At 36.9% G+C, this 26535-nt stretch overlaps 1 protein-coding gene across 1 annotated transcript; it reads left to right on the plus strand.

Annotated features, from left to right (window-relative positions):
* The first annotated feature begins 415 nt into the window (after positions 1–415).
* LOC127655200 (NGFI-A-binding protein 1-like) lies at positions 416–26535 on the plus strand. Its single transcript, XM_052142853.1, has 8 exons — positions 416–688; positions 5949–6754; positions 10127–10260; positions 11634–11685; positions 17451–17570; positions 19391–19556; positions 23254–23394; positions 23860–26535. Exons 2-8 carry the CDS (start codon positions 5951–5953, stop codon positions 23940–23942), a joined length of 1500 nt encoding a protein of 499 aa, XP_051998813.1. The 5' UTR covers positions 416–688; positions 5949–5950; the 3' UTR covers positions 23943–26535.

Genomic DNA, 26535 nt, shown 5'->3' on the forward strand with positions numbered 1-26535 from the left:
AAAACGCTCTAAAATTGGAACAGGTAGAACTAATAAGATCTAAACTGGGCCCAGTGGAATTAAAATGGACTTGGTGTGACAGGCTGTAGGTTGCAGTTGAATTCGCACTGCAAGAGGAGGGGGGCAAGAATAGCACAGGTGTGGGTGTACAGGCGGCCACCGAACCACCGAACCGTACGCGCCCGTTACGCTGTATAATGGGGTGTATTTTCAGTAAGGTCAACAAACATGATAAATGTCCATTTATATATATCTATATGTGAGGCGGTGCATGCGGCTGATTTGAGGTTTGGTATTCCATGCAGCAGCCTCCCACGCGCCGCTACCGCCCACGCCAGGATCTGCGTCACGCAGCCGCGTGGGAGTGAGAGAGCAATGTAGCAAGTGCGGAATATCCCAATTCGGCAGTAGGGGAGAGAGCGGAAACCAACTAGTTTGATAGTCCTTCTCTTCTGAGCTCCATACTTTAAACTACAGAGTGTGTGGGAGAGTTAATTTAATAACACAGAGCCGAAGTACGCGTCTCGCGCGCACGTATCCTCTCCCCGCCAGCTGGACGTCAGGTGAAACGTCGCGTCACTGAGCGGAGCGTCATAATTATTAACTTTTAATATTAAAACACCTCTTTTGGGACAAGGAAAGAATATTGGGAGGTGGGGGGAAACAAAGAAAGAAAGAAGAACAAAAGGTACGTACCAGACATTTCTTCATTTTGGCTTGTATACGCGCTCGAGCGCTGATTTCAAGTACGCGCGTGTGGTGCAACTTTTCTGCTTGTGTTTGAGTGTTTATGCGATCCATGTGGCGCGTCATGCAGTGCAGACCAGACAGCGCTCGGTACCGTGTGTGAATGCGCACCGTGGGCGTCTGTTCGTCGGCAGCTGTGTGCGTTTCCACATGTCCATATGTAGTTTTCCCAATGGTTTTAATTCAATTTGCTCGTGCAGTATGTTTTGAATGGGTAAGAATGATGTGTTAATAATAATAATAAAAAAAAAAATGGTCAAGGATCATCAACATTATTGTAGGAAAAGGCATTTTTATGAATAACTTGTAAAACAATTTTAAGGCTTTAAAATTATAAAGGATAATAAGAATATTTTTAATTTTAATAATCTGTGATTGACTGATACGCATCATATCATATACCATTTAATATGTTGATATTAGACCATTTGTGAGACTATCGGCCCAACTGGCAGAATAGCAGAAGTTGCCATTGCACCCAGTGTCAGATCCAGAATACATACAAAAGGCCAGTTTTTTTAGTAATTTAATAAATTTGTGCATACATAAGACTTTAAAACCCCATATCGCTCATCCTATAAGTTAAAAAAAAAATTTAAATGAGAAGAGACAACAATGTTAATAAGAATAATTAGTGATGATATATTGGTTAGGCAAATTAATAATCTTATATTTGGCTGTTTATGAGATTATCTGATAGATTATAACCTAGTGTCATTTCCAGAATCTACAGACATCCTTGTAAATGAATAGTGCTCAAAAATATTTTTGTGTGTGAACGGAGTAAATATTGTGTAAAATGTTCATTCAAATTAAGCAAATTTGTGTTTACATAGGCCAACTTATCGATACTATTCCCATAAATATGAATTGTTGATTAATTGGTTATTATTTGAGATATATTTTGAATGAGGTAATGGGAAATTATATTTTGAATTGTGTTTTCTGTCTTGTGAAGATATGACTCATTGTTTACCACCTCACCCTACACCCCCCATCTCAAATGTTATGTACCGTATATTAAATGCAAGGTGGTGAACTTTTGTCGTGCTAAAATGCAAATTTTCCTTCACCCTTAAAAAGACCCTGTGATTAATCCCAATTAGGTTAAAGGCACTGTCGCCATTTAGTGTCTATTTTGACCTTCCTTTGAAGAGCTTTTAGTCTATGCATTCAAGAGCATCAAGGTTGAAAAGTGAGTCCATGATCCTCGTAAGGAAACGAAAGAAATCGTTAGGAAACATTGAAGACATCTGTATCCGTGAGATGCAGTGTGTGTTGTAACAAACAGGAGAAGTTTTATTCAATCGGGATTTGATGTATGCATTTAAGAAATTTTACACCTTGTGATGTATCACCTCCCTTTCTCAATTTTTATTGTTGCTTTTTAACTTACTTTTAAAGCCACTTTAACCATTCTCCACCCTTAAAATATTTTATTTTATCTTGTAGCCCTCCACTGTAAGGGATTGTTCAATTCTGTCATCATTCACTCACCCTTATGTTGTTCCAAACCTGTATGACTTTACTTTCTTCTGTTGAAAACAAAAGATATTTTAATGAAAGTTGACACTGTCCTATATCATTCTGCCTAATAACATCTCCTTTTGTGTTCCATGGCAGTAAGAAAGTCAAATGGGTTTAGAACAACATTAAAGGGAGTAAATAAGGACAGACTGTAAATTTTTGGGTGAACTATCCCTTTAAGAAGTAAATAGATCCCTTCTAGTAGTAGCTAGAACACGCAATATGTTTAGATGTAACAGAGTAGCTGTACCTCAAACATTTAGTAGCCATTTAAGCACAGGACTGATAGGTTGCCTACACTTTAAGCAAAGCTGCTTGTGAAAAGTTTCATCCTACGATTTTTGACAGATCTCACTGTGAATCCATTTTTCATCTAGATTGATAAGAGTCTGTGGTTGGGCAACGTCAGTACATGCTGTGAGTGCTCTCTGCATGTTGCGTGAAGCTCCGGCCTTAGATCTCCAGTGTTAGGAACCTAGCATGCTGGGGGTAGCGAGAGCTCTGGATAAATAGCTGCCATCATCAATAAGTGCCATCCATGTTGACACTGAATTGGTTTCAACAAGGCACCCTTCACTTGGGTCTAGGCCTCAGTCATCCGGTAGAGTGCTGTTGCAGTGGGGCGTGCTTATTAGAGTTCATACACTCACTCTTCAGTCCATACTCTCAGCCTCGCTGGGCTAATGTTCTTACTCACTTCTAGCGCACTGACAGTCATGATGAATTTGCAGCATCTTTTACCAGCACTAAAAAATATATTTGAGGCTCGGCGTTGACATTGGCATTAAGCCTTGATCTTTAAAAGTGGTTAATTTTCCTAATGATTTTTTACTCATCGTTATAAATAATGAGTTAATAAATGTTCTCTTTAGGGACGCATATTGTCAGATAAGACAATGGGCCTCAATCATGAAACACGGGCAGAACTAATTTTGTGTAAATCATTCATAAAGCCGTTATGACGTAAATTCTCGGATTCATGACAGTTTTCGTATTTTCAAAACGTTAGTAGGTAATAACAAAATTGACACCAGCTCCCGACAACGTGTAAATCGTGTGTAAGACATAAAAAGAAATGCTAAATCAAAATGTTACGTTGTGAATGCACTACATATGTTCCATATAGATGTTATAAGCATTTATTAGTGAGTCTGGTGCCTTTCTAATGTGGCTTTTTCTTGGGCGTGGATACTTAATGGCAGGCAAAGAAAAATAAAAGCAAACATATACAGTTTGTTAGTGCAAGTTTGTCTGGAAATTTAAGATAACAGAATGCAGTATAAAAGATCTTCATTGACTGCTAGAAATGTGTGTGTATGGGGTTCAGCAATAGTAATGTCACATGGTACATTGTTGACAGAAATCAGAGACTTTGGCAACTGTTTTTTGTTAACACAATAATATAAGGTTTTATTTGTTAATATTAATAAACACATTAGGTATAGTGAAAGAACAATGAGCAATATTTCTTAACTGATTACTGTTGCTTTGTAAAATACAATAGTTCATTGTTAGTTTATGCATTTATTAATGTTAACACATACAACTAATTAAATATATTAGTATGTGTTGAAATTAACATTAACCAAGAATAATATCTGCTGTACAAGTACTGTTTTTTGTTTGCTTTGGACATTGCATGGATGAGCATGCTTCTGATGTCGAACACTATTTCCAATTACACTCATAACACTTTTAGATTTTTAGTTTCATGAGATATCTTTAGGATCAGAATGGTCTCAGTATGAGTAATGTATATTCACAATTTCGTAATATAGTTCACATTCACAAAAAAAAAAAAGAATATATTCACAAAACAAGATTCACAAATGCTTAACAAGTAACCACATTCACAAAATATGATTCACAAATGCAAAGCAAAATTCACAAATATTCAAGTGTTTTTTAATGTTTTAACATTTGTCCATATTATGCATTTATGCAATCATTAGTTTTGTTTTTGGATCTAATAAAGAAGTTTTTATGTGAATTAGGTTACACATTTGTGAATCGTTTATATTGAGACTATTTTGACCACATAAATGACAGATGCTTTCTTTGGCTATTACAATATGTGGTGTGCCTTTCCACCATTTCAGGCTCATTATTCATAGAATTTGCAGACTGTCATCTCACATAACAGACAAATGAGCAAAGTGAGCTCGGCACCAAATTAGTATGCATTACAGTGTCTCTGACAAAGTTTGCAAATGACATTATGTGCGTGTGTGTGTGTGTGTTTGTGATCATCGTACATCCACGATCCTTGGATCCAGTTAAGGAAGCATTGGTTGAATTAAAGTGAAATGCATAATTATATCTTCTAGCACACACCTACTGTCCCACTCCCAAAAATGTTCCTTACCCCACCTCCCTCCCTCCCATACAGCCAAACTGGCTTTTTATCACTGCTGCTGCTGCAGATGCAGATCCTGACAGTGGCAGCTGTAGAGGCATGATCCCGACAGAAACAAATGAGGCCTGTGCAGTGAGAGACCACCTACGCGTGCTGCAGAGGTGGAATGTGGTATGTGACTCTCCCAGCAGCCCAGGAGCCTGACAGGCACTCTCTTATAGTCGCCACTCTTGGATCCAGCCACACATTTCTGTCTCCCCCAGCAGTGGCAACCAGTGTTGGGGAGTAATTAATTAAAAGTAGCAATGCTACTAACGTCATGGGATAGTTCACCCAAAAAATTATATTTTGTCATCCTCATGTTAATCCAAACACGGATGACTTTCTTTTTTTCCATGGAGCATATAAGGAAATGTTAGGCAAAAGTTCACTCTCAGTCACTATTTACTTTCATTGCATCTTTTTTCCATACAATGAAAGTGAATGGTGTCTGAGGTTAACATTCTGCCTAACCTCTTCTTTTGTGTTCCACGGAAGAAAGTTATACAGTTTTGGAGCCACATGAGGCAAATGGTGACAGATTTCATATTTTGGGGTGAACTATCCCTTTAACTACACTTTTCTGCGATTAGTGGTTAATCATGACAAAACACTAAATCTCTGTTTTTTTTTTTCCGTCACATTATATTGAGCCAATAGATTTACAGCTGAGCGAACTGAAGTAATATCAAAAGCGCTCACCTTCAATATCCACTCTCTATCTCGTGAAGCATTGTGAGGTTGATTCAGATGGTTTATTTAAATTAACCAGTTCAAAAAACGATTCACAGATTCATTTGAAACCCAGGGCAGATGGCTGAATAGCATTTCATGCCTTTTTTTGTAGCACTATTCTAATAACTTAAGTATACGATTTAGTTAACGGATGCTGTTGATAACCATGTTTTTGCCTCAGTTTTATAAATGATGTTGATTTATTGGATGCATTTAGTGTGAATAAATGTTTTAAAATACCATTTACTGTTGACACCCTGATTGAGACCCTCATTATTTTTGTGACAGTTAACCACTGCTCTAAGTGCAATATTTATTATCTAATAGTTATATAGTATATTTAAAAAGAAATTGCCTTCCCCCAATGGCTACTTTTATTTGGTAGCTTGTGGTGTTTCAAACTGATTCCTTTGTAGTGTATTGATGAGTAGATTAACAAACTACAGTTTTGAAGTTGCTTCCCTGTGTGCCCTCTTTCTCTCTTCTTTTAATTCTGCCCTGTTTTATTTCCTGTAATTGCTTAGTTTGCTCCCTCTTTTCTCAGGTATGGCAGCGACTTTACCCAGAACCCTTGGGGAGTTGCAGCTCTACCGCATCCTTCAGAGAGCCAACCTGCTGTGCTACTACAATGCGTTTATCCAGCAGGGTGGCGACGATGTTCAGCAGCTCTGCGAGGCCGGCGAGGATGAGTTTCTCGAGATAATGGCTCTTGTGGGCATGGCTAGCAAGCCACTGCATGTCAGACGCCTACAGAAAGCTCTGCGTGACTGGGTCACAAACCCTACTCTTTTCAATCAACCTCTCACTTCCCTGCCCGTCTGCAGCATCCCAGTCTACAAGCTGCCTGAGGGGTCACCTACATTGTTGCCTGGTAATGGTGCCAGAGGTGACACCCAAGTCAAAGTGCCCAAGTGTTTGGCGGCTACCTGTGTGGACCCAGGAAAAGGAGAGGTGGGCAATGGAAGCTCTTCGGCGACTGCTTCACCCCTACAAAGCGGTAGTGAGCCGCGGTTTTGGGCCAGTCACGGTACAGAGAGTGAGCACAGTCTATCCCCAGCGGACCTGAGCTCCCCGTCTTCCCCTCGGGATGGACTTGAGGTACTTGACCTGGCCGCGGTTCAGTCCGTGGCAGAGTGCGTAGAAAGAATTGCACAGACTTTGCCCAAATGTGACCCAGGAGAGGTTAAAGAATTATTAAAGGGCAACAAGAAGCTAGCCAAAATGATCAGCCACATATTTGAATTGAGTGAAGAGGATCCCCATAGAGAGGAGGAAATCCGCAAGTTTAGCGCCATATATGGAAGATTCGACTCTAAGAGAAAAGATGGAAAGCACCTGACTCTGCACGAGGTTCGTAATTATGGTGCCCATCGCCTCTTTGAGTGGCTTTGGTGATTAAATAATTAATAGGCTTCAAAGTGTGTCTTCCTTGAAGCTGATGTGTGTAATTTCTTCTATGTTAAAATACTTTTTCCCAGCTTAATGTGTAGAGACAACTATGCCCCCATTTACACCTGATCACTTAAATGCGTCTCCTGTGACCACTTGTGTTTGCATTTCGAGGTTCTCAGATTTCATTACGAAATTTCAACACTATGTCAATGTGTTACTGCATGATATTAAAGCGCAACAAAATCAGAAAGACAAAGAAAGGGTTAAAGTACTGATTTGTTTGCTGTGTTTGCTTCCCTTCTGCATCACTGCATGTAGATATCAGACAAGCCGTAGAAGATCTGTGAAATTCTCGTGCTTGTTTATATATCCGCTTGTTCAAATTTTACAGTTATTTCTAGGGATGGGACATGTGTTGAATTTCGATATATCACGAACCATATAAATTATGAACCACATCAAGGCAAAACTCGATATTATTAACAAACAGTGTTTTCTGTCGATGCGATCATAAATTATATGACCTGTCAAACATCATAATCTCTCTGTCGCTTCATTTTAACTCTACTGCGCTGTTTTCTTCACTGTTTACAAGGTACACATAAGGTCATTAATGTGCTTAAAGTGCTTGAATAAATCTTTGAATAAAGTGTCCTTAAATATCCCTTCTGTTCTTTACAGTCAGACTTCTCATAAGTTAATATCCGGAAAACTGTGTGGCAATCATTGAACTTTTAAAGCGAGAGTACCATTTTAGGCAATGTTTATACAAGTAAATGAAATCTCAGTGTTATTGCTTGTAAATTGTAAGCTCCACATGATTTCAAATAGTGATAGCACAAATAATTATAATATATATATATATATATATATATATATATATATATATATATATATATATACTAGGGCTGTCGATGTAACGCGTTAATAATGTGTGATTAATAAAAAAATAAAATTAGCATTTAATCGCAATGCTTTCCTGAGAAATTCAAGCTTGCATTACCACCTGTTTACTCCAGAGGGCGGTAAGTGAAATTTCAGCTGTGTGAGCAACACTGTTTATTTCAGTGAAGAAAACATTAACAACCCGTCAGCGGACACGCAGCACAAACGTGCATTACATTCTTGCGTTCAAAACACTTGAAGGAGCGCAAATGCGATCTAAGGGATCTCAAGATGTGTTTAAAGATTGAGTATTAAACTATATTTAACTTGACACAGTGACCTAAACATTTTACTTTTATGACGCAACGCACCCGAGACGCGACACAAGCATGTCTGACTCAGGTCGTATGGTCTTTACCTCACAAATATTTAATTACCAACAAGGTTAAGGAGGTGTCCTTTAAACTGTTACACCGTTTTTACCCAGTCAATCTTTATTTAAGAAATTGATCCACTTTGCTCCTTCTGTAATGCTGTAGATGAATCTGCCCCTCACCTTTTTTGGGAATGTGTCAATGCTGTAGTATTTTGGAGAAAATTTCGTTTGTTTGTACATACCTCTAATTTAACTAGTTTTTCTTTGCTTTATAAAGACGTTTTATTTGGTTTTCACGGTTTTGATAACTTAAGTTAATATTTTCTGATTAATCTGTTTATTTTTCTTGCCAAGTTTTTAATACATAAGTGTAAATTTATGTCTATAAAGCCCCTATTTGCACTTTTTTGTAAAGACTTGAAATATTATTTAAATACTCTTTGTACCTCCAACAACTCCAAAGCATTGAAAAGCATTGCACTATGTAATGAATAAAATGTTTTGGCATTATTGTAAAATATATCTGTAGTATTGTGTAGTAATTATACCCCTGGCTTGTTTCTAAAAAAAATTAAAAAAAATGTCTGATGCAGGTGTAGATTGACGGGTCCTTAAACAAGCCCTCATAATAAATCTCCAACTGATTGACAAATTCACTTGTGAAATGGATTGCTGTGAACTGTATGCCAATGATTGACTTATGATCAATAATATGGTAGTAAACAATACATTGTATTCTAAAGCCGCTTTTTGAATGGTCTTATCAATGATGAACTCTTCTGCCACAAGAATGTAATGCATTTTAATTATCTGAATATTTTTAAATTTTATATATATATATAATTTTTTAATATTTAAAGATAACTATGTATAATTATTTCATCATATATTGAATTATTGTTATTTGGGGGCTTTCTCAGCAAATATTTGTATATGCGATTAATTGACAGCCCTAATATATACACCTAATATATATACTAATTTCATGATATAATATTAATTGATAGGATGTATACATTTTTATATTTTTAAAAAGTTAAAATGTGATTAAAATAATAAAGACAAACAAATTATTAAAAATAAATATGCACGTTCACATACTTTTTAAGGATAGGTTTTGTTCAGTACAATTGCTTGTGCTGCATATGATCAGCCTGAATGTAGCCCACTAATTTTTAAAAGTTAATTTTTTTGATATTTTCTTATAGTGAAAGGTATATGAGAAAATCTTATTATTTAAACTTAGAGCATTTATATTGTGTATTAAAGAATTTTATTTTGATGAGAAATTATATTGTGCATTTTGCTTAAAGATAAAATAAAAAAAAAACGTTTTCTGTCATACTTTGTCATTTAAGTATTATAATATCAAATCGAGAATATATCGAATCGAGAACATCATATTGTATATCGAACTGAATCATGAGAACCATATCATCCCATCCCTATTAATTTCCTTTTAAAGCAGCACGTAACCGGCAATGGTGATTGACAGGTGTGGGGTGGTTCTTCGCTGCTGTCCACGACGCATTCAGAACTGATTAGCTTTTACACCGAAAATGTGCTGTGGTCCCATGCATTTTTGACTACCTCCGTAAGTGGTTTTTATGATCCGATCACAAAACATTTAAAACCCTCATTTAGACCTGTATTTAACCACTTGTGATTGAATTACTGGAAATGCCATTTGATCCTAAAACCAGATGTAAATGGGGTCTATAAGTAAGCCAATTATCTATGAATTTTCCTGAAAACGGTGCACTTTAAAAACATTGCTCTGCTTGTTTGAGTATCCTGACTGGCTCAACAAATGGCATTGACTATCTGTTTTGTTCAACCAATGGAAGATGAGGGAGTGTCCGGGAACTCTAAAAGCAATCATTGCTGTATTTTTCCAAATACATTTGCTGATGCTAGTGGTGCAGAAATGATATCAGCTGTGCGTCCAGCATTAAATTCTGTTATGTGTTATTTACTTTGTTGTGGGGCTGATGTAATTATTTGTGCAATACTTCAATATCTATAATTGATTATCAAGTTAATATATGTCTCCTCCCATTTATACATAGCTGACCGTGAATGAGGCCGCAGCTCAGCTTTGCATGAAGGAGGCGGCATTGCTTACTCGCAGAGATGAGCTTTTTGGACTGGCACGTCAGGTCTCTCGAGAGGTCACCTATAAATACACCTACAGAACCAGCAAGTAAGAACTTTATAAGTGTTATTCTCAAATCATCCAACTCCTGCATTACTAATTTGGATCTTTGGTCCAAACTACGGCCACAGAACTCTGCAGTATGCTAAGCAGAACTGGAGCTCCAGTCATTCACAAAGTTGTACATATCCTGTGCACCTGAATGTTTATTTATTAAATATTTTGTCTAATTTGAGTATACCTTTAGCTTACAATAAGAATGGAATGTTCTTGGCTCTTTTGAAGACATTTTACCATGTTTAAATCCTTTCTGTAGAATTTCCCTCAAAATCAGCACAGAAAAGTTGTCAGATTCTGTCTGTTGTTTGTAAAACGAAGGTTGTTTGTGTGTATGTTTTAATGGATTAAAACTCTGCATGCAGCCCTTTCTACACCTCACATGCAACTGGAGTAATCAGTAATGATGTTTAGCCTTTAAGCCAAGCAGAGAGATAGCTAATACTAATGCATTGTGAGCAACTTAGACTCCGCTCTCTGGTACTCCAAGCCAAGATATCAAGTCGGCTTTGTGCGTGGCTTTTGTGTAAAGGTGTGAAGTGCTGAACTGAGGTCTATGGAGACATGCGGACACTCCCACTCCTTTGCATCTAAAGGCACACAGGCCTTATCACACACTCAAAAGCTGACATCCAAAGAGACCGTACAGGTGTTTCCTGGATTACTAGGCTTGCGTGTCAGAGGATGGAAAATTCCATCTGGGATTGCATAATTCCAGTCACTCATTCAAACCTTTTAGACAAGATTGCATCACAGTCATGGACTGTGTGTTTCAAAAGTTATCTAGGCCAATTTTTCTTACAATGCATCTTACGTCATAATAAGAATTCCTAAGGACACTCTGAAGTAGTATGCAGGTGAAAAGCATTTTGAAAAGCTCAAAATGGTTTGAGAAATATGTAAGTACTGTACAGCATTTTTATCCCATTGTTTTGGAGAAATTCAACTCATTAGATATTTGTAAATCTAGGGTTGCATCAAAGCTAATTTAAATCCTTTTTTGTAAATTATATTTAATCAAATCCATACAAGTAAAGCTGACTTTAATAATTATTCCTTAATGACGATTATCTGTTTATGGTCTCTAATAGGTGGAGATTAGACAAAATGTAATGACATAAAATCAGGATCATATTGGAAGTTAAATAAAGTTACTATGTTAAATATGTGTGTAATTTCTTTTGATGTTACAATACATTCCCCTATTCCAGCTAAATATGGATAGGCAACCCCCCCCGACACAGCAACATTGGCTCAACTAATGGTGTGAGGTTGATGGTGGAACAACATCTTTGACTGACCAATGGAAGAAGTTTTATTTTTTATTATTATTTTTGAATTTCCGTTTGGTGCCTGTATTACAGATCACGATGTGGCGACAGAGACGAGCCATCCCCCAAGAGAATAAAAACTGAGGTGAGGACAATTACTTCATGATTTCTCAATCTGAACAATCTTTTTTATTTTAAATAATCTAAGGGGTACATTTCTGTCCAAAATTAAAGGAACAGTTCATAGTAAAATTCAAATTCTGTTGTTATTTACTCACCCTCAAACCTGTTTTCTGTAGAAAAGAGCTGTTTATATTAGTGAGTAAATAATGACAGAAATTTCATTTTAGGGTAAAATATTCCTTTAAGGTTCCAACAGAATTTCTCAGGTCTGTTGCACGTTCAATTGCTGTGTTAACACCAATATGCGAGGAAACGGTTGTAGGAGGCTGGATTGACACTGGGTGGGTCCAGTAGCTTTTGTTTGCATAGCTGCCTGTCAGCATACTGAACTGTGTGGGAGGGCTATGCAGGAGCGTGTGGGGTAGCTCCATCAGGACTGCATGTAATGATGCAGGGGAAAGGGCAAAGTTCAGCATGCAGAAGTTACAAAGCGTTAATGTTCGCAAGCCCACTCCCTCAATCGCACCTTAAATCCATATTTAGCCCGCCCACAGCTATTTTCTTTCTATAACCTACATGTACGCGATCCGTCCTACACATAGTAATGTTATTGATGTGGTCAGTGGTCTGATGAAGAAGCCTTTGTGCTCTGCTTTTGTATCTATGGCAGCTGTCCATTTATGGCTCTCTGGTGTCATATTTGATCTCTGTCCAGTTGTTAGATCTTCTGGAAACTTATAAAGTCCCTCATCAATTCTATGGGCTGGGCTGGTGTCTCAAGATGAGCAGGTATCTCACCTCTGCCCTGGTTTCAGTCCACATACGGGCACAGACATGTGACCATCTTTGAAAATCAGTAGCCTCTACCCACTCAGGCTCTAATGGGAAATGAGTATGTCTTTATATCTTTAACAGGCAGTGGCAAATGACAAAGCACCATCATTTTTGCTCACTTAATATAAAATGTTACCTCACATTATGTCATGTTCCCACACTAGACTTGTGAATGAATAGCAGTGTTGGGGAAGTTACTGTGAAGCTGTACATACTACTCATAACTGAAAGTGTCTAAACTACAGTCAAGCTACTCTTTTGAGAAAGTAGTTAGCCAAACTTTCAGCTATTTAATGGGGTCAATACATTTATTAAGATATTTATGTAATAAAGGTATTTTTACAGACAGAGCAGTATTTATATGCCACAAAAACAATTGGGATCTCAAATAGGGTGACAGCACATTTATACATTTAAACTAAATAAACTCATATAAAAACTAAATTGAGTATTTCACTATAAAGAAGAAGACCTACTAAACTAAATGCCACATGGGAACTTGGAGCTGTGCAGAAACTGTAATGAATCAATGAATCATTTTATGAAACAAATGAAAAGATTTGGACTTCTCATCGCTACATTTAAAAAAAAAAAAAAACATTTTTTGGGGGGTCGTTGTTCATTCAGGGTTTTCAAGCGGGGGGATCATCAAAATAGATCGCGCAGCATTAAAGCCCAGGACACCCCCGGGCAGTCAAGGGCCCCTGGGCACTGGCCCCGTTTTCTCGGTCAGTAATCATCCCTGGGTGGCAGAGGACGAATCTCAGCTGCCTCCACGTCTGAGACCATCAATCCATGCATCTTATCACGTGGCTTGTTGAGCGTGTTACTGTGGAGACGTAGAGCGTGTGAAGGCTTCACGCGGCATCCATGCACAACTCACCACGCACCCCACCAAGAGCGTGAACCACATATTATTGCGACCATGTGACTCTACCCTCCCTAGCAACCGGGCCAATTTGGTTGCTTAGGAAACCAGGCTGGAGACACTCAGCACACCCTGAATTTGAACTCGCGACTCCAGGGGTGGTAGTCAGTGTCTTTACTCACTGAGCTACCCAGGTCCTCTCCCACTGCTACATTTAACAAACAGGGTATAGTTAGCTGAGAACATTTGATTGTGCCTCAACACGCTGTGTTCAAAATACATACAACAAAAGACAGCAATCTAGAGTTTTTACGCAATTCTCTGCTACTTGTTCCAAAACGTAGCTTGTTATTGGAAAAGCTAGACTATTTGGAAAACAGCTGAACTACTGTCATGCTACTGAAAATGTAGATAAGTTAGTAGTCGCTACATTAGGAGTGTTAGTTGCTCCCAACACAGATGAACAGTTACAACTGCGTTCTTTATATTGCTAATTTTTATAATGCAGTAAAGTGGAAAGAACTAATCTCACTCAGCTCTAAAATAGATTTTCCATGTTTAACCATTTCAAAGTGTCTTACGGTTAATAGCCTTGTGTCTCAAATGAAAAAACATAAACTTCCCTTCCCCCTCGCTGTCCCTGTCTGGCCTCGACTCAACCCACACTATGCTCCCATCCACACCAATGAGAATAAGCCGCCTGCCCACACGCACCCAGACAAGGTCCAAATGAGATCTGTTGTGCGCCTACCCGTATTCTTGAGGTAGATGTGACATCATTATGTGGGTGCACTCGGAATCACCCACGCCCATGCATTTACGCAGATACCACAAAGTGAAAAGGGACTTAAAGAGTCTGAAGGCACATGCTTTTACATGCAGGCACACAGATATATGCACACACCTCTGTCATCTATAAGCCCTATAAGATAGTCTCCATGTCAGAGCAGTTTTATCTGGGACAAAACCAATCACAATTTAAATTATTCAAACATGGAACATATACTTTTACACTAAATGTTACAATAAAAGTTGTTGAACTGTTCATTTGATTCGCCAAACAAAATGACTCCCTAAAAGAATCAAACTTCCCACTGCTACATATAGTTTGCTACACTACAAACTATTAAATAATGATGTTTAAGCTATTTAAGGGGGCAAAATATTTATACATACTGTATATAACAAATTAGATGATAACAGCAATTTATGTATTTTTATTATCAGAGCACTATTTATTTGGCAAAAAAAACTAAACAAAAACATTGAGTTTCACAATTAGGTTGAGGTCATTAAACTTAAACAATCCAAAAAAGCTAACACTAACTAATTTATATAGCTGATTTTAAAACATAGAGGTTGACAACTACATTTAACTGAAAAATGTACTATTAAAAAAAAGAAGACTTAAAATGCCATTTAGAAAATTTGAACTGTGCAGAGACTCAAATGAAGCAGTGAAGTCAATATAATGATTCACTACATTTAAGAAAGAGAGCATAGTTAGCAGAGTGCAACAACCAAAAACACTTGAAAACTCCCAAAATGTATAGTATATACCAAAGTTGAAAACATAACAAAATACTTTGCTATAAAGGACAATTTAAAATGACTTTTTTTGTGTGTATTTGATTAATTCAAACAAAATGACTCGCACTGCTTTAACAATCAGGAACACTTTAAACGTTCTAAAGTTGGTGTTGTATTTACAACGTTGAGAAACATAACTATTGTGCTCACACTGATCTGACAAATACCAACAAACTTGCGTGTTTGTGTGTTGTTGTTCACCTTTGAAGAAGATGCCTGACAAGGAAGAGGTTGCGGATGAAGCCAAACATGCACAATTTAATGTATAAATACATTTATCATGTATTCAATATGACATTCAGAGATTTCATTCAGAGATTTCTGTTGGAGGACTGCAATCCAAGGCCAAAAATATTTTAGAAATTAGAAAATGTGTAATTTATAAAGGTGCACTCAGTAATTTTTTTCTCAAAAAACGTATATCTCCTAAAGACATGAATTGCAATATTGCAATATATGTCGGAAATCATGACCACTCACATTAAAATGAAGAGTCCAGTAATATCAGTAACCTTATAAAGCTGTTTTATTCTACATGAAGTGGGTCCACACATGACCAGCTGAATCTCAGTAACCGTCCTGTTATTTGACACTTTCACTCATTGATTAAAGTAATCATGGCTGACTGTGAATACTAAATTTCTGCAATGGCATCTTAAACTGAAAATATTGGTTTTAAGCGATGATGCATCCAAGCCAGTGTCAGTGTAAGTCATTGATTACACAAAGACAAAAGTTACTGAGAGCACCTTTAATTACTGCAGATTTGTATTGAGTTCAGGTTTTGCATTTTTGGTGTAATTTGACATTGTTTAAAAAATAAAGTATCTGCTTTTCATGCAAGTGAGAAGAGCAGTTCAGCAGAAATCAATCTCTGTCCTCGTCTTGATATAGCCTATTTGTATGTATTTTCCCGCACGAGTGTCATCCACATAACCTGTTGAAACAAGCTAACCAACACTAATCTGTCATTTTGTTTCCTTATTTATAAGTGAATAGAATTCTTTGACAAGTTCGCTACAAAAATGTGATAATTCATGATTGACTGCATTTCAGCATTCATTTTCTATGAGTTGACAGGGACGCTTACCTTATTGTCATGTCAACGGTTTGCAGTTAAGTCAGATTACGTCAGAGTTTGTTGGAGATTGTTGAAAAATCATACCAGACTACTCAAACATTCCAAGACCCATCAAACAGAAGGCAATGAACACCAACAGGGTGTACGACACTGATCCAACAAAACCCAACTACTGTTGGGTGTTGGTGTTTGTTGTCTTCTGTTGGCTTTTGTTGGGGCAGTGTAAACTGGCCTTAAGAGAGAGGGCATGCTTAGCAGAGTGCATTTCATTGGTGCCTCAACAAGCTGCATGCAAAAAACAATGTCACAAAAAAACAGCAATGTACTGTGTTGTCGCAAAACTCTACTACATGTGGAAAAATGTAGCTTGTTATTGAAAAAGCTACACTGTTTTGCAAAACAGCTAATCTAAAAATTTGGTAAAGTTATTGGCATTGCTAGTTTACTTAGTTACTCCCCAACACGGATGAACAGTTGTGTAAATGAAAAAGACCCTTATTGAGGTGGTAGAAGTGACATCATTATGTGGGTGCACTGAGAATCACTCACGCCAATGCATTGTGCAGATACCACAAAGCAAAAAGGGGCAGAGTCTTAAGGCACATGCGTATACATGCAGAATTACAGACATATGCACACACCTTTGTCTCTAAGCTCCATATGTCACGGAAGAATGAGAGCTGTAACTCATAGGAGTGGCTCACTGACCTCATTGCTGCTGTTGGCAAATTTGCGTCAGAACTGTTATTAACAGTTACCTCTCCACCTAAAATCCAACACCCAACTTGTAGTGAAAAGAGAGGAATGTTATTTGTTGCCATGGGAACCTATGTAAACAATTGAAGTGTTGAAGCTTATCCATCATGTAGTTCTTTAAATGTAGCAGTATGTCATACAAAATGTTCACTTCGCTAATCCGTTTGTCTAATGACTGTACCTCTTTTACGAAACTCATCCTCAGGGGATTCTTAAGTGCAATCATAGTTTGTGGACCTATACTGGAGGGGGTCACATTTAATTATTACACATACAGTGGTGTCCAAAAGTCTGAGACCACTTGTGACAATGCTTTTATTTTTAATAACATGAATTAACATGAATTCCATAGTTTTTATTATTTAATATGTCCCCCTTTTTATCATACAAATGTGTTAACATAGACTATTTCGCAAATTTGCTTACACTTTAGTAACCTAGAAACAGTACAGAATCTTAATTTTTTATTTTACGTCAAAAACATTTTGTTTAAAATGTCTCAAAATCCTAAAACTTTTATTTCCAGGTTTAAATAAAAAATGAACATCCCAGTTTTTAAAGGTGGACACCACTGTTATGATCTTTACATTTTCTGACTCCAATTCTTTAACCTCTACTTCAATCAAAGGGAAATAACAATTGCATATGATCTGTGCAGGAGGGGTGTTTTGACCTCCAGGAGGCACTACAGGCCATTCAGATGCGCCAGGAGACACTTAAAGAGCAGCTAGCCCATGCCAGGTCCAAGGGCGAAGAGACAGTTGGGCGGAACATCCAGGTGACTGACTGCATTATGAAATTGTGTGTGTGTGTGTGTGTGTGTGTGTGTGCAGTGTGTTTTGTGTGTGGGAGAGGAATGTTTTTAGGCGCCTAGCTGACTCCGTCTTCATGTCTGTCTACCACCACACGACTCGCTCTGGTTTCCTATCACAAAGGTTTTCATGTCAAAGCTCCAATATTTCACCTGTCTGCCTGACCATACTGTGTGACCTATTTTTGGTTGACTAATTAAATATATGAATGGCCAATGGTTATATATTTTGAGTAAGACCTGTGATTGTCAGTACATTTTAAGGATTATTCTCCCATAGGAGAACTCACCAATGAGATGTCTTAAGTATCTTTAATAGATTAAAGGTGCAATTTTTCCTCATTGAAAAAGTTTTACTCCTAAAGAAATAAATTGTCATTTTTTAATCATGTGTATAAAATCATGAGCACTCACATGAGATGAGGACAACAGTCATATCAGTAACTGTATAAAAGTTGTTTTATTCTACACGGAGTGGGTCCCCTCATGGGGGCTGCCATGTTGGATCACATGACCACTACTTTAATCTCAGTAACTGCGCTGTTATTGGACACTTTCACTTTTGTGTGAAATTAATCATGGCTGACTGTGGGACTACAAACTGAACAGCTCTATGTCACACTCTATGATTTGCCAAAATAACAATACCTGCTATTAAAGATCTGAGATTACAATATAAACTCTTATGTGAGCTATACTATCCACATTACTTCTATAGCTCTAAACTCTCTGTCAACAATTGTCTCATTTGTGTCTATTTTTATTTTAAGCAAAAGTCAAAGGAACTTTAAGAGGGCACATGTGGGCTGAGCTATGAAAGAGCAACTTCTTAGCATTTTAAATTTAAAGTCTTTTCTCTATAATGATTCAGTATTTTCAATAGACAGACAGACACAATGCGCAATGTTTCAGAAACATCAGTTTAATTTTTGTGTTGTCTTATTTAAAGAGAAAACGTGTCATTTTGTAACTGAAATGCATCCTGTGTAGAAAACTAACCAGTAAATGTTTGGTTTGTTTGCCACTTTAGATGGCATGTTATTGCACATGTAGGAGGGGTGTTAATGGAATGAATCAAGCTCTAAGCATTGTGCTGTTTTAAAATAATAATCTTGATCGTCATTAGCAGAATCGTGTCACTTTTAGACAGAAATTAGATTAAATGGAGAGCAAACGGAGTCTGAAGTCAGATTTTCAGAGGTGATATGTGCCAATGTTCCAAACTATGCTTAGATTTGCCAGGATACCGAAGTCTGCAAATCAGATATGTCAATATGAACTCAAACATTTCTCATCAAAATCTTCCAATGGCCAAATTATCTGGACTGTGCAATCCACATTAATTTTATCCTTCTACACTCTGTTCTGTATGTCAACAATTGGCAAATTTGCACCTATATTTATTTCTCCAAAGTATTTTAGAAGAGACATCTGAGAAAACATTGCTACTTAAATGAAACATACTGTAAGTGACAACACCAATAAGTAAATTTCTCTATGAAAGAGCAACCTCTGAGCAATAAAATATTCCTCAGAGTACTGTAGTATATTCATAATGAAATGTTTATAGTAATTGTAAACCCTGATTCACATTCAAATGTGAATGAAGATTATTTGTAAATTAGATTTTTAGACTGTAGTCATAGGGGTTTGTTTATGGTCAATTTTGTTTTGTGTCATCAGTATGTTTTTGATGGTTGAATATCTGAAATCATTTCTATCACACTGTACGTATGATACTATACACATCCGCCTGTCTGACTCCCTGCTGTCTGTGCATATTATAGATTCAGCTGGAGCGCCTGTTGGCCAAACAGATGGAGATACTGCATGACGCTGCAGCTCAGGACAGACTGCAGGCTCTAGAGTGGAGGGTTCCACCAGGTCCATACAAACACAGTGCAGAAAGGCTGAAGATCAATGGTGTTTCCACTGACAAAAATGCTGAACAGGGTGAGTTTGTGCTATTTGTCATGTAGCAGATGCTTTTTATTCAAAGAAACTTGCTGTGGTAGTCTTATGGGACTTGTTGTAGAGCAAGTCCCATTGGACTACTTTATCCAGCAAAACAACCTAACTCAGTGGTTCTCAACTAGTGGGTTGTAATGCAAAAATGGGTTGCAGGGCTGTTCTTGCAAATGACAAAAGAGATCTCTTTAAGATTTTAGTTGTTTCTCCTAGAAAGAAATTAGATGAACATAAAGAGTAAATGGAGACTTTTGCTTAAACTTTTTCCCCTGAGAAAATGTGTTCAAGAACAGATTTGACATTTTGTGCACAAATTCTCCACAATATCAAATACTGAAACAAAATGTCATAGGTTTCAGTAAACATCAAATAAACATTTTACTAAATCAAATTATCTGAGCTATGTTTTCCAGATTAATTTTATAGTTCTGTACTTGTTTCTAGATTACTTACATCATGTGTCTACAACAGCTGTCAAACCAAATACAAAGTTAATACATAAATTAAACTGAGATCTCCAATAAATGAAAAGCTTCCCAAATCTTTTGTTTTTGACATCAAAGGCATTGTTGTGTCCAATCAAACGCTATACTTTTGTGACAATTCTTATGTCTTTTGGTAGAAGCTAGCCATATAAGGCAGATGCCAGCATGGAGAGGTTACGTAACATGCCCTCATCCTCAAAAACCATGAAAAAAACTATGCAAGGGAAAAGAAAATATACCTCAGACTACATTTAATACAGGTTCATTTGCAGCATGGATAAACTTGTGGTGTCCCTCAGGGCTCTGTTCTTGGCCCTTTGATTTTAATATTTACATGCTTCCCCTCTGTCATATTATTCACTGTTATGGCCTTAGCTATCACTGTTACACTGATGACCTGAAAATCTAATTATCTGCCCATTCTGATATTGCCCTCCCACTCTATTTACTTAATTCCTATATAAATTATATCAAGATCTGGTTGCACTCAAATTGTCGCAAATTCACCACCATATCCAATGTAAAATATGGGTCCTCCTGAAGCTAAACCAGCAGAGAACCACTGATTTAATGCACTCTATTTAATAGCGTTTACGGAGATAAAAAAGAAAAGAAAACATTTTCATGACTTCCTACAAAAAAAACAAACGTAACAGCTATTATTACCCCAAGAAAGCAGACAAACTGTCATTCACTCTTGATTGACCGTCCAGATCATTTTTGTACTGGTGAAGTGTTTCAGTTGTTTTTCTCAGATAATTCAATCACTCGTTTCTCCTGTTCCAGAATACTTTTTTCTTGTTTCTTATTGGCACTCTCATTTCTGGCGCTCATCTGGCAGCTGCAGGTGGAGGCAGGGTTGTGGGTGTCAGGGAGGGAGTTGAGGGGGGCATATGAACAGAGCTCTGCATTTTGCTGCTTATCTTAATGCCTCAGAATTTAGTTCATTTTGACCCTTGTGCTGGTTGGAACATGATGAGAAGTACTGCATGTACACTGAATCTGATCACTGATTATCCGCATCACAGCACATGTTTACAAATGTATAAGGGGTTTTTGCATTACAAAGTAGTAGTGGTTGACCGTGTTTTGTTTTCTAATGGCCAATTACAAATATCTTGAGATACCAGATAGCCCAGACAGGGTGAACAGATCTTGTAGTTTTATTTTTGCAATAATGACAATCTGGTTGTAAAATATCTAGCTTATTACATGGCTGTTTCCACATTAATAAATAAATGGACATGGCATACTGATTTTAAATTGTGTTATTTTTTAAACCAAGGCCGATAATCTGCTAATATTGTCTGAATAAACAGCATTGCTGATATCTCTGTCCATCACTATTACAAACCCAAAGAAACTCTAGGGAAACTACATAATCATCCTTTATTTCTCCAGTTTAATTTGACACTGTGCTAAGTATTCATAATAATTATTTTTACAGTTAATTTACAGTTTCACGTTGCGTTAACAGAGTGCTCTCCCTCCCCATCTCTGAGAATAGCTCCTTCATGAACTCTGAGTACATGATCTCTCTCAGCTCCCTAATATCCCATGTCTAAGCTCCCATGTGTTCTCAAAACTTAATAATGGGCGGATGGTATCTAGGGAGAGAGAGAGAGAGGAAGAGAGAGAGAGACAGAGAGAGAGAGAGAGAGAGAGAGAGAGAGAGAGAGAGATCTGTTCCTCTCTGGCCTTGACTGTCCCTCAGCAGGTAGGGTTTTACAGAACTGAATCAATGTTGTTGTTAATTAAAGAGTAATGAGTTAAAGGGATATCTCACCAAAAATGTTCACCCTCTTGTCATTCCAAACTCGTTTGACTTTCTTTCTTCCATGGAACAGAAAAGGAGATACAATGGCCGAAAAGGTTTTTTTAACACTTAAGGCACACTTAGAAATGCATTGTATAACAAAACATCAAAACAAGTGTCATTTATTTTAAACCAAAGGTGGCACAAGCACAATTTTCAAGCAAATGATTTTGTAGAAAGAAGTTTAAGCTGTCCCTGATCCCCATTCACTTTCATTATGTAGAAAAGAGGAGCTAGAAAAACCCTTTTATGTTCCATGCATGGAAGCGAGTCAAATGGATTTGAAACGTGACATGATGATGATTAAATGATGACAGAATTTTCATTTTTGGGTGAACCATCCCTTTAAGGTAAAAATAAAATACATTAGTCATGACGTTGTGCCGTGCTGATATTGTCAGTAGACCCAAAATGAGATCAGCCAGCCAGGGACAGAGGAGGTTAATGTGCTATGTGAAACAAGGAGGAGGCAAACACAGAGTGTATACACTTAAAGAAACCTGCATTCAACGTGCTTCAAGCTGCATCTGTTGTCCTCAGGCTATTACACTGTGTGTTGGCAGGCTGCAGTTGAAGGAAAGGTGCATTTGAATCAAATTAAGATCAGTTGCATGTGATACTGAGAGTATTGTGCTGAGTATTTCTAGTAGGCGGAATGCTTGTCTCGTAGCATTCGTTTTTACACGACACTCTGTAATGGACATAATACAGTATCTCACAAAAGTGAGTACACCCCTCACATTTTTTTTAAATATTTGATTATATCTTTTCATGTGACAACACTGAAGAAATGACAGTTTGCTACAATGTAAAGTAGTGAGTGTACAGCTTGTATAACAATGTAAATTTGCTGTCCCCTCAAAATAACTCAACACACAACAATTAATGTCTAAACCGCTGGCAACAAAAGTGAGTACACCCCTAAGTGAAAATGTCCAAATTGGGCCCAAAGTGTCAATATTTTGTGTGGGCACCATTATTTTCCAGCACTGCTTTAACCCTCTTGGGCATGGAGTTCACCAGAGCTTCACAGGTTGCCACCTAGGGGGCAGGTGTGTAGCATCACGACCCGGCCCCGCCCTCCGCCCTGTCACACTGTGTAAAACATCTGAGTTAAAGTATGGCACTTAAAATGAAAGTGAATGGGGTCAATCTTTAAACATTAAAATACTGTTTCAAAAGTATTGCTTTTTAAAGAAAAAGAGGGTTGAGTTTAAATAATTTTTTGTGATAATCAACATTATACCAAAGATGCTGTTGATTTAGTTTAATTTGTTTATGTATGAAATATTCCTTTAAAAAGAAATGATGCACCATTAAAATGAGGGGTTTGTCTCTGACATTGCTTATGTATTGTGTGTGTGTGTGTGTGTATTTGAAGGAGAGAGGCCGCTGAATCTGAGGGTGACCAGCCAGAGGACAAGTGCATCAGAGGGAGAGACGCCTCTTGGAAAGCAGCTGGCCAAAGAGTTGAAGAGGCATCATCAAGCTAATATTGAGAGCAAGATATCAGCAGCCACAGGTGTGGATTAAAAGGAACCTAGTGAACTGCCGAGCTCATTCACTACAGAAAAATTACGATATCTGTTTTTATGCTTTTTAAAAGAATCTCATTATTAGCAAAGCATCATTCTAACACCAAACTCTGTTGAAAGTCTCAGACTATGTTTTCCAGTTGATGCATTTATTGCACATTATCTCACAAATGTACACCCTTAAACTATAAACACAATAGTGCTCCATTATTGACTTTATCGATTTTAATATATCATATTTGCCATTGAATACTTAAAGGGATAGTTCACCCAAAAATACAAATTCTGCATGACATCATAACTTTGATTTTTACTCACCTGCATGACATTCTTCAATGGAACACAAAAAGAGATGTTAGGGATTGACAGTCTTAGTCACCATTCATTTTCATTGCAAAAAAACAATGCTATTAAAGTATATGGTGACAGGCTAACTCATAATCTTTTTCCAGAAAACGGAGGAGACACATCTTCACGTGCCCTCAACCTCTCAGAGAAGAAGACCATCAAATCAGAGCCGGATGATTCCAGATAGCAGCCCGGAATTCTTTTTTGTTTTTAAACCTATAACAATATATTCGTTATCTGTCAGTGAATACTAAACAAGCACAACTACAGTAGAGCCTTAACAACCAATGTTGCCTCAAAATAGAGTTTATTTTAGTTTCTCACCATTTTTGTTTTTGCCAAAGTACCTAGAGCCCTTATTTTCATTCTCCTGAGTAGATTTACACTGTTTGTGCTGTCACTGACTGTACTTGTTGTTCACTAGCTCTACTCACTTGTTTTTTCTGTTCATGCTTTCTATCTCCAGTTAGTGTGGACCATGATGTCCGCTATTTGTACATATATTTGTAACACAGAAAATGTCTGTTTGAAAATAATGTTATTTAAATACAGTATGTGTTGTATGTATTGTAGATATGAATACATGTAAAATGGGGAGGGACACAGTGTTGTTGTCTTAAAATGTTCGTTGTTTGTTGTCACCTATTTAAGTGAGCCTTCTGAATTGAATTTCCCTTTATGGGAGAATAGCTCATTGACATTTACTCCGTCAGGGTTTCTGATAGCAATGCTTGTGAATCTGAATTTACACGTCTCCTATGGTGCTATGGTTGTATTTACTTACTCACAGAGGTATACATTGGTACTAACAGATTGCTATTTAAACACTGAAATCTTTGAACACATAAAAAAAAAAAATTATTAATCACTTTTTTGTTTTTCAGTAAAAAGAAGCAAAATTGTGTTAAGATAACAAGACTTGTTGTTTTCCTTGTTTTAAGCATAAACCTCACGAAAACATTTTTTACGAGTTTTGCTTAAAACAAGAAAACTATTTGCAAGTTAAGTCTTCATATCTAATACACTTTTTTTCTTAAGAAAGTTTAAGGATGTTTAAATACAAGACAAAAATACTGAGACGGTGAATTATTTAATGAACCAGATATTTGGTTTCCTTGTTATTGTGAATGAATAGTAATGCCTGATTTGTTCCTATTAAGATATTAAGCACAATTCATTCATGTCGTCGTACTTTCTACATTCTTACGAGTGAAACCAAAAAAATACTACAATTGTAAAGCATGTCTGTGAAATAACAATTCCACTCCTTAACATTAGAAAACAGTAGTGTAAATAGTTTAAAATGACTGCATTTGATTACAGGGCACATTACTGCACCATTTCAGTCTATCATAATCACGTAATCTATTGTAATTATTAATATTTAGTAGTAGAGCAATACCGGGTAGCTGTTGTCACTCAACTCAGTGAAAGTGTCTAGGTGTCCCAACCACAGAGGATATTCACTGTACAGTATTTCTACTCTGTTTATTAGTGTAAACATAGTCTTAGATTCAGCTAACGTGCAAATGTATTTGAAACTTATATGCACTAGTGTTTTATTCTAAAGGAATTTTTAGAATTTGCATCCTATTGCTCAACATTTCTTGTGTTTCTCAATGGTGATAAATTTTTTTGTAAGACTTGTACCGTGATATCTGCCTATCATTGGTTTGGCCTTGATTGACACTCTCTGTGCAGTTTTAGAGTACTATGTAAGGTGAATTAGGCACAAGATAATCAGGTTTTCCACAGTTATATGTCTGTAATGCACCGGTCAAGCTGTTATATGTCATCTGTATTTGTGTTGATGACAAATACCTCTTTCTATCGGTATTGGTGACCGATATTAACAGTCTGATCATACACTTCAGTATTTTGAGGGAATGTGGGAGATGTTGTCTGTGCTTTTATTTTTTTAGGATTACTTTCAGAGATGAAAGAGACCTTAAGTATGCAAAATCTTCCTTAATTTAAGTGCCATTTTAATCCTATTTTTGAAATTGTGGTTGGCGAGTGATAAGTGTGGTGATATGTTGAAGTATTACATTGAATATATTAAAGGCGAGCATTATAACGGCAGATTATTAAATATCTGATGATTGTTTTCAACTTTTTGCCTTAGTTTAAAGCATTCCACATTAAGATGTTCAGTTAATTGAGTGTTGTTTTGGTGGAAGTTTATTTTGGATGTTTGTTTTCGGTGGAAAGGACAATGAGAATTGGAAGTTGTATGACAATTGAGACTTCAAGGGATAGTTTAACCAAAAAGGACAATTCTGCCATTATTTTGTCACCCTCATGTCCTTGGAATTGTGCTTAACATACTTGTGTTGCAAGAAAGAGAGTCATATGGGTGAGTAAATAATGACAGAATTTTCATTTTTGGGTTAAAGCCTTGGCAATATTAAGTTATCTAAGAAAACTGAAACAAATTTGGTTGTTGAAAACAATAACATGCTCAGTTTGAAAAAGAAAAAAGCTCATATATCTGATTGGACCTCACCTTTACCAGTGACCTATATAACAAGACATATCTAGATGCCTACCTTTTTTCCTTACTTGTTTCTGTCTCTAACCATTTACAAAACATGACCTGTCTTACTCCTCTCTTTGTACTTGCTTTGTATAATAGACTTATGCATCTTGGACTGTGGGATAAAACTGTGTTGTCGGTAGAACTTGTTCTCATCACTTTTAAGTAGAGAGTATATTAGCATATGCATACAGTAGTCCTGCACATATTGTTTTGTAAACACTAATATATTTAATTTGTTATA

This window comes from Xyrauchen texanus, chromosome 14, assembly GCF_025860055.1.
Source record: "Xyrauchen texanus isolate HMW12.3.18 chromosome 14, RBS_HiC_50CHRs, whole genome shotgun sequence".
NCBI classification, from domain to species: domain Eukaryota; kingdom Metazoa; phylum Chordata; class Actinopteri; order Cypriniformes; family Catostomidae; genus Xyrauchen; species Xyrauchen texanus.